Raw genomic sequence first — 8998 nt, 5'->3', positions numbered from 1 at the left:
ATCTGCAAAAACTAATGAAAAACTAAACAACAATATTCGGTATTTGGAAACTATTAATTTGGAGTTTTATTAATGACAATAACCAAAATTAACAGTAAAGCCTGAAGGATTTCTGAGTTCTTGATGCAGCGGAGGTTAACTATTCATTCACTCTTGTGCAACATTAAACAGACAGCAGGTATGATTCCAAAGAATTATATTTATTCACAAAGTTAGCAAAGCAAAACCAAAACACACAAATTCTACTACCTATACAAGCTTGGTGTGTATATGTGTGTGTGCGTGCGTGCGTGCGTGCGTGCGTGCGTGCGTGCGTGCGTGCGTGCGTGTGTGTGAGAGAGAGAGAGAGAGAGAGAGAGAAAGACAAAGGCGGGTGTTGGTGATCAAAGAGATGTTTGGCCTACAAAACAAAATGGCTGACAACAGAGAACCACAAGATGGCCGAATCAAAGTTGGCTTCAGATCGTGAAGGTGTTTGTCTGACCATGTGGTCAGGACAAAGACAAAGGAAAAGAAGCGGGAACTCTGAGATGCCTATTTGGGTGTAGCTCTGTTGAAAGCCTATTTGTTGATGAGTCTATGTCAATGTGATTTGTGTTGCACACTGAACATCTGTCTGGATTAGTGCAGAGATTGTTTAATTGTGTGCAAGAATCTGTTTGTTAACAGTATTAGCACTTAGCTTTGGCGAAGCCATCTAACCAATTACCTAACTGCAAACAATCACAACAATAACTCAATGACAGCATTAAATCACATATAACAAGTTAAACAGTCTTGCTTAGCCTGTAAAGCTGCCATAAAGCTATGCCCAGTTGTTACGTTACCGATCCTTGCGTGGATGGAAGAAAGAGTGACTTGGTGGTGTGCTGCTTTGTTAGCCGGCGGAAGAAGGCTGGAAAGAGCTGTGGTTCCATATGCAGTCTTTGGTGTGTCCTTTGTTCCAAAGGTGGAACTCTGAAGAAGCTGGTCGCTCAAGGTCTTTACAGAGTTAGATGCTGGGTGCTAACTCCCTTGGTTCTCCTTGTTGCTAGAAAGCTAGTTGTAAACCTTGTGCTTGCAAATCTAACTTTCTGGTTCAGGGTTGCCTGTGCCTTGAGCGTGGGCAAATTTTGGTCCAGGAAAAAGAGAGTCTGTGAGCAATTGCCCTCCCTTTAGTGGTTTGGGGCAGTGGAGCAAGCGTCTGGGCATCTGGGCTGGTCCAGGCCAGAAGAGGTGTGGGCAGCTTGGCAGCTCCTGAGTAAGAGAAAAATTGTCTGAAGCAGACCTTCTACAGTTGCCTGTGACATCACAGAGTCACATGTCACTGTAAAGATCCTGTCCAATCAAGTTTTGAGACTTGTGTCTCGCTGAGGTGTGAGGTGACCCCCTGTGGAGATGAGTGTCAAATAGCTGTCTTTGTTTGAAGAACAAAAGAGCATGCAGAGAAGAAAAACCTTCACATGTCCAGTTTAGATTTTAACAAACGACAAATCATCTGTGGTCCTGTGAATCCCTACAGTGCCAAATTTGGAGACTCCCTCAAGGTCTTCTTGAGATATTGCGTTTACAAGAATGAGAGGAACGCTAGGTCACAATGGCTTTTGACAACCATATTCTAATCAGTTCATCCTTGACTCAAAGTGGACGTGTGTGCCAAATTTGAGGAAATTACCTTAAGGCGTTCTTGATATCTCTTTCATGAGAATAGGAATAGAAAAAAAAGGGCATGTGGACGGACATATGGATGTACAGGCAGCCGACGGACCACATGAAAATGTAATTCCTCTGGCCAAGGCTATTGCCAGCGCGGAGGAATAACAAAACATATAAAAGATATACAAACTCTAATATTAAAGCTATGTTGTCCACAAATACATGTCAGGCATGACACAATAGATATCAGGGTTTAAAGCAGATAAAATATTGTAGAAGAATGGATGTTCAATTCACTTTGATTTTATTCTTAATTTAGACATGTCATTTTAGCTTGCCTCTTTTTATTTTAGACTGTTGTCAGTTCAGAAAACAAGTTGGCGTAGTTAAAAAGAATGGCTATAACATAAATCTATAGGACTGGTACATTATCTAGGAAAGTTTCCTGTTTTATGTTCAGTAACATTAAGCATATACAGTAGCTTTAAGAAAAACTTGAAATAGGAATGCAGAATGGGGAAAACCTCCCTTCAGAACCAGAGGCCCATCGCACCTTGCAACACTGTATGGCAAGCTGCTCGCTTGTTTATGACTTGTGCAAAAACAGAGACACAATGTGTTATAGCGTGTTAATTAAGCTAATTAACTATTGGACAGAGGCAGGACAGCTGTTTCTCCCTGTTTCAGTCTTCCAACAAGCTAACTGGTTGCTGCCTGTAGCCTTACACTGTATTTAACAGACAAATATGAGAGTGGCATCAGTCTTCTCACCTAACTTCTTAGCAGAAAGTGAATTTCCCAAAATGTAAGACTTTTGCTTTAAAGTTATAAATACCAAAGCTCTTTGCATTCACACACTGTATTTCATAATCTGTGGGCAAACATAATAGAAATCTGGTAGCATTGTTGTCTTTCAGCCACACACTTTATGTAGGTATGAGGTCTGGGCATAAAGATATCCCTCATTATGCATCGTTTGCTTTCTGTTATTCATCTACCTGACATTCATTTACATACTAATGGAAAACTTGAGAACAATTATAACATGTTTCATCAGTAATTCCCTTTTTCCTCTAAGTGTCCACATGTTTGTATCCTCTAACCTGTTATTATCTGCACCAAATATCACACTGCACAGCCAGCTTTAGTGGTCTGAAGGCCAGAGATATATTTTACTGAGCAAAAGGGTGGGAACCATCATATATTACTCAATATTGAACAATGGTCAGCCTACACACGTAGCTTTCCCTGTCTTCATTCATTTGCAAGATCCACAAGATCCTACCCTACAGTTATTTACTATCAGGCATTTCCCTGAATAAAGACTCTCATTAATACAACCTCCCCCATTTGAAACACAGCCTCACCTATGCACAAGTCCATATATCAACGCCCTACATGCTGCCCACTCAACATTAACTCACCACTGCATGTTATTTGGGACATGCATATGAATGTTGGTCAGAGCTCACTCAAGTCAAATGCTTTACATTGAAATACAAATAAGTGAAAGATTTTTGTAGGAAGCCTATAAAATCACAGGCAGCTTCCAGCGTGTTTCAGAGGCAGGTAATTAATATTCATGTCTGCCTTGTCTGAAAGCATCCATATGCTTAAAAGCTAAATCACATTATTTATGCATGAATGGAAGTGGTAAGGATGTGTCAGAAAAGCAAATGTCATCTTGATAACTTTAGGTCCTGTTCAGCATGTTTTCATGCACTGCTCGTACGTTTTCCTACGCAACGTAATGCACCAAAATTTTTACATATACCATGTCATCATAAGCCTGTAATTTTATGCATAGCCCATGTATTTTGGAAGGCTGCCATTATGTGACCAATGTGCTTATGAGAGTGAAGAGGGAAGCAGTCCTGAGCAGTTCCAGTAAGGAGGCTGGTTGGGCTGGTGGATGGGTCACAAAACACAGAAATTTCCCTTCCCTTTTCCCCAGGAAACTTAACTGGTGTTAAGGTACGTCCTTACCATATTTCTTTTCCTTAATCTAAACCTAACCACGGTAACTTTACCTGCCTAAAGCTACCATCCATGACTTCAAGTTAAGTACATAATGTAGTTTGTGGGGTGCCATGTGGTTGTTTACCTCTATCAACCCAAGATTAGTGTCACCAATTCCGTATTTGACCAAATGTCTCCCCTTCTGTTCCTGAGTTATGATGTAGAGCAATGGCCAAATAAGTGTTTTTGAAGAACACAGTGACGTTTATCTTTGACTTTTTAGATATAAAATGTCATTACTTCATTATTATAACATATTAGACATATACGTGACATTTTTTGTACTAATTAGTGTATGAATTCTTGAGTTACGGCTAAAAACATTTTTTGTGAGGTCACAGTGACCTTGACCTTTGATCTTTGACCACCAAATTCTAATCAGTCCAGTCTTGTGTTCAAGTGGACATTTGTGCCAAATTTGAGGAAATTCCCTCAAGACCTTTTTGAGATATTGTGTTCATAAGAATAAGATGGACGCAAGACCACAGTTACCTTAACCTTTACCTTGACCAAATTCTGAACGATTTATTGTTGAGTCCAAGTGGACGTTTGAGCCAAATTTGAGGAAGCTCCCTCACAGTCTTCTTGAGATATCACGTTCATGACAATGAGATGAATGCAAGGTCACAGTGACCTAGACCTTTGATCACATTCTAATCAGTTCATCCTTGAGCCAAAGTGGACGTTGTGCCAAATTTAAAGAAATTCCCTCAAGGCCTTCTGAAGGTATTGCGTTCATATTGACACAATAGATTTAAGGGTATCATAGAATAATGGATATTCAATTAATTTTGTTTTTATTTTTAATTGTTAATTTGTGTGTAACCCACGTATCTTGGAGGGCCGCAATCACATGACCAATGAGCTGATGGGAGTAAAGACGGAAGCGGTCCCTGTAAGGAGGTAGGTGGGGGTGGTAGGTGGGTCACAAACACAGAAATTTCCCTGCGGACTTTCCCCAGAAAACCAGTATTTGGAACCATTATATTATTATATAGCATTACTATAACTTGTAACACCAAAGTTGTATTTTCACCAAAGATTTGTATCTTCCAAAAGGTGGAGAAAGTAAGGTATCCAACTGGCTGGCAAATTATTTTTTCATCATTAGTTTACACAAAGCTTATACTGCAAAATTGGAAAAATAAGGAAGTACCTACATTTCAAAAATGGGAAGCATTAATGAGATATTATCTGAGCATTGAGAGGACAATGTCGGAGGACAGTAACAGAGAAAAACAATTTAACAATATATGGAGCTCAGTTTATGAAGCTATGTAGATTGAGGGAGGCTGCAGGATCACTACATCCAGCCTGAATGAATCAAGGGAACCCTGTGTCTGGTGTCAGTTCTGTCCTGTTCGTTGCCCTTGCGTGTCTTTGTGTCTATGAGTCTGTGTGTCTGTATGTCTGTGGCTGTGTGGGTGAGTGTGGGTGTCCGTATATGTATGTATATGAGTAGGGATGAAGTGTTATCTGTAATGACGATCGCAAGTGACTGTATAGTTGCTTAAGATAAGTGATGATAAGTTAACATTGAAACATGGAATGTATTGGATGCATACCCTCACTCATTCAATGAAAATAATTATGAAAAAAAAAGAGTTTAATCTGTACCAGCTTCCAAAAAACACTCTTCAACTGTTATTAAGACTATAAGGTGTCAAATACATCATCATTAATTTTCCTGGGGATCTCAACAAGAAGGCTGGATGATCAATACTGAGATGTCAATACTGAGAACAAATCTAGTTTATATTTAATACTGACTCCCACACAGTTGCACACTGACACGCGTTATTACGACCGCCCTCCACATTTCTGTCCTTCACAGAGCCTCACCGTCTGCTGCAAGTCAGGAATGAGAACACGGATGACCAGCGAGTTTGTGTGAATGTCGTCCATGCGGTTCTGCGATGGCTCGGCCGTGGCCCTTATGGTCTCATAAATGGTCTCTTCACGGGAGCTGTCGGAGGCACAGTCGTCGGAGTAGTCGGAAAAGCTCTGGGCCATCTCATCCTCACTGGAGGTGGGGCTCCGGGGCATAGTCAGCAGGCCTGCCGGATTCAGCTGAGACAGGAAAAGAGGGAAGAAAGGTCAGACTTGCATAACTCAAACTGTTCATTAGAGAATGTTGGCATTAGAATTTAAGAATTCCCCATGCTCCTATTAGACACCTTTTGTCACTTTAGAGAGCCCCCAAAGATGGTGCTTGTTAGTTTGTTGGTTTATCCTCATCCATTCTGTGCCTGCAGCCTGCACAGTCTGCTTCAGGAAACTCCCAGTGGATTAATGTGACTGCATATTTTCACAAAATGGTTTTGTTTTATTAGGGTTATACTGTGTGTGTGAGCAAAAGGACTTCAGGAGGGTGAAAACTGCACCTTCAAGCAAAAGCAATTGCACCATATCACCAAAGGCCTCGCTCCTAAAATGGTAGCAGGCCAGGTGACTGAACACGATTAATCTGAGGTGTCAACATGATTAATGGATCAGAAAATGAAAAGTGTATTAAATCTCATCAGTCACTGCTTGTGTTCTCATGAGTGACCTAGATAGAATTAAGGGTAACACTTTCCATGAAGACCACATCTATAATGCATTATAAGGCCATTCATAGTGAATTACAATGCATTTATAATGCTGAATGACTGCACTCATAAACACACATATTGCTTACTGATGCATTATATCAACAGTCATAAAATATTATAGATGTGACTTATAATGATTTATAACTGTCTTGTGGATGCTTCACTAGTTATAAACTAGAGGTTGACTGATGGGGCTTATGATGCATTATGAATATTCAAACATACCATACACACTTTAATAATCAACTATAGTAAGGAGTCATAGAATGTTATAGGCTAACAGTCCATGTAGTATCATAAGTTTTGATTGTATGTGTAAAGTGACTTACATATTAATCTATGTATAACAGTACATGCTTCATCATAAAGTTCCATTGTTGGTGATAAGTAAAATGTGATGCATTTTCATGTATTTAAAAGAATCTATGCTGCTTCATAAGTGATTAAGGTCTATCATACACTAGAATACTTTGGAAAAACTTCTGAAAGACTTAAGTCTGACACCCTTTCACATCTTCAGACAATGTGTCATGAGTCAGAGTTTTTAGTCACAAAATAAAATTTTATAAAAACTGGGCATCTTGCAGAGTCACTATTTGCGAGACTGTTCAAAAAAGGTGGACAGAAATTGTTACAGCCCTCAAAAGTCCCAGTGAGTATGATAAAGCTAGCTAACCACTTTCCCTATTTCAAACAAGGTTGCTTGTAAGCTAACATTATCTACTGGAATTTCTGCAATAGCCCACAAGCTAACCGTACTTTTCAGCTGAAGATTTCTTACTTCAGTAATGTTAATGTTTACATGATGTAATTTTTTAAGCTAGCAGGCTTCGGCTGAACCAGTTAGCTTGTGGGCTGCTAGGAAATATTCCAGTATCTAACATAAACTTGCATGTAGCCCCTACAGTGGTTAGCTAGCTAGCTATAGCATATAGCATACTTACTGGGGATTTCATGGGCTGCAGCAATTTGTGTCCACTTCTTTCCCTCTCTACTCTGTCATTTGACATGTCCTCACACTCTTGTTCACTCCACAACTTCCCTTTCTCCTCCTTTTCCACACTTAAAACAAATGTAGTTAAATATGCAAATTTGAACAGTTCAGTCAACCCAGTGCCTCAACCCAGAGCCCTATGGCAATGCCTCAACCCAGAGCGATAGATAAGAACAGAGTGGACACTCCCATAGGACTCCGTTGTAAAACATGCCGGACAGAACTTCCGGGTTATGGAGCCCTCTATAGTTCCAAACATTCCTCCCGTGGAGTCGGACCCCGTTTATTTCAATGGCCGCATGACGAGAAACTCCTGAGGTAAGGTGATGAAATATCGACCAATTTTAAGTCATTGCGTGTGTTTATTATATTGGAGGTCCTTTATTATGTAGATAACGATTTTTTTGTATGTTCACAATGTAATTATGTTTTTTTTGAGTCAGGAATTATGATCGGTTTCTGCTATTGCCTGCTAGTTCGTTAGCTCGACGTCGCCAGCTGTGGAGGTTTAGCACCGTTAAGCACCTGACATTTGTGGTGTTCCTGTTTGATTAATGAATCACAGACAAATCACATATAGTTGGGATGATTACTAACGGGTTTTATTCAGATTTTATCATCCGAATGTGACGGTGTTAGCTAAGGGTAACGTTAATAGGATATGTTAGCTTTTATTAGTTTTCTCAACTGTTCCATAAGAAGATAATGTAGGACAGGCGCACATACTTCTGCCTGAGCCTTTATCAAATACCTAACGTTATGTATGGTGTATTCTTTTTATGTTTACATAAGAGTGTTATTATCTTATAATTTAATACCTGTTTATATGTATGCTGTGTGACGACAGACTAAAATAGGACTACTACTTCACTACTACTACTACTTCTGTAAGCATTTAAGGCATATATTATGTTTAACTTGGAACTATGTCACAGTCACACTATAGAGGCTAGACAGCTTAAAAATGCTATTTCAGCTTGTCTTTGAATGTTACATTCATAAACTTAATCGTACAAGACCAAAACATTGCACAGTGGTTTAAACACTACGGGAGTATATCACAACACCTGTTACCACTGAATTAATGATATTATTTACCTCTGATTTAAAAATGTTACATGTTCATATGGAACGTTGAGTTTAATCATTTTAAATTGTGTCTTTTAGGTGATCCTGAAAGAGCCCTGTGAAGTTTCTGCTGTCAAAAGACTCCACAAGTGAGGTAGCTAGAAATTACATGAGCAGCAAATTATTTTGTGGCTGCTCCTTTTCTTAGTTGTGTATGTGTGTCATGTTTTCTTCTTGCAGGGTTTCCTTAAGCTATGCCTTTTCCAGCTCCAGGGATAGGAACAAAGTGACCACCCTTTGCTGAGTCACTTTCTTAATCCCAAATTTATTCTCTTTTGTTGTGCAAGAACCCTCTCTGCTCTCTTTCTTAGGAGTGTCTCCATCCTAAGTTGCTTCCTTAGGTCCTCCACACTCGCCCTGTCATGACTGGCCCCTAGCACACTGGTCCCTGGATCACCTTCCCCTGTCAAAGTGGCTTCTTCAGTGGCAGCCCCTGACTGACTGGCCCCTGGAAGTCCGCTGACCTCTCCTTCATCGTCTATCTGCATACTGTCTCCTGGTACTTCCCTATCATTTTCAGATTCTTCCTCAATTTCTCCCTTATTCTCTGTAATAATAACAAGGTGTTGTTGCAGTTAATATGCATTTATGCTGCCTTTACATTAGCACCAACTTTCATCTCCTGTTT

General features: G+C 39.8%; 1 protein-coding gene across 2 annotated transcripts in view; it reads right to left on the bottom strand.

Moving 5' to 3' along the window:
• Nucleotides 1–269: 269 nt before the first annotated feature.
• The window catches only part of LOC126388574 (SH3 and multiple ankyrin repeat domains protein 2-like), a 167083-nt gene continuing 158354 nt past the window's right edge, over nucleotides 270–8998 (bottom strand). For both annotated transcript variants that reach the window (XM_050041775.1, XM_050041782.1), the window contains 2 exons: nucleotides 5497–5724; nucleotides 270–1236 (listed from right to left, as the gene is read on the bottom strand). In XM_050041775.1, coding sequence (XP_049897732.1) covers nucleotides 1066–1236; nucleotides 5497–5724 — 399 coding nt within the window. In that variant the 3' untranslated portion in view covers nucleotides 270–1065. The remainder of the gene's footprint in view (nucleotides 1237–5496; nucleotides 5725–8998) is intronic.

Source organism: Epinephelus moara, chromosome 1, assembly GCF_006386435.1.
Source record: "Epinephelus moara isolate mb chromosome 1, YSFRI_EMoa_1.0, whole genome shotgun sequence".
In the NCBI taxonomy this organism is placed as follows: domain Eukaryota; kingdom Metazoa; phylum Chordata; class Actinopteri; order Perciformes; family Serranidae; genus Epinephelus; species Epinephelus moara.
Note: the sequence above shows the minus strand (reverse complement) of the source record. Positions and strands in the feature narration are given on the sequence as shown.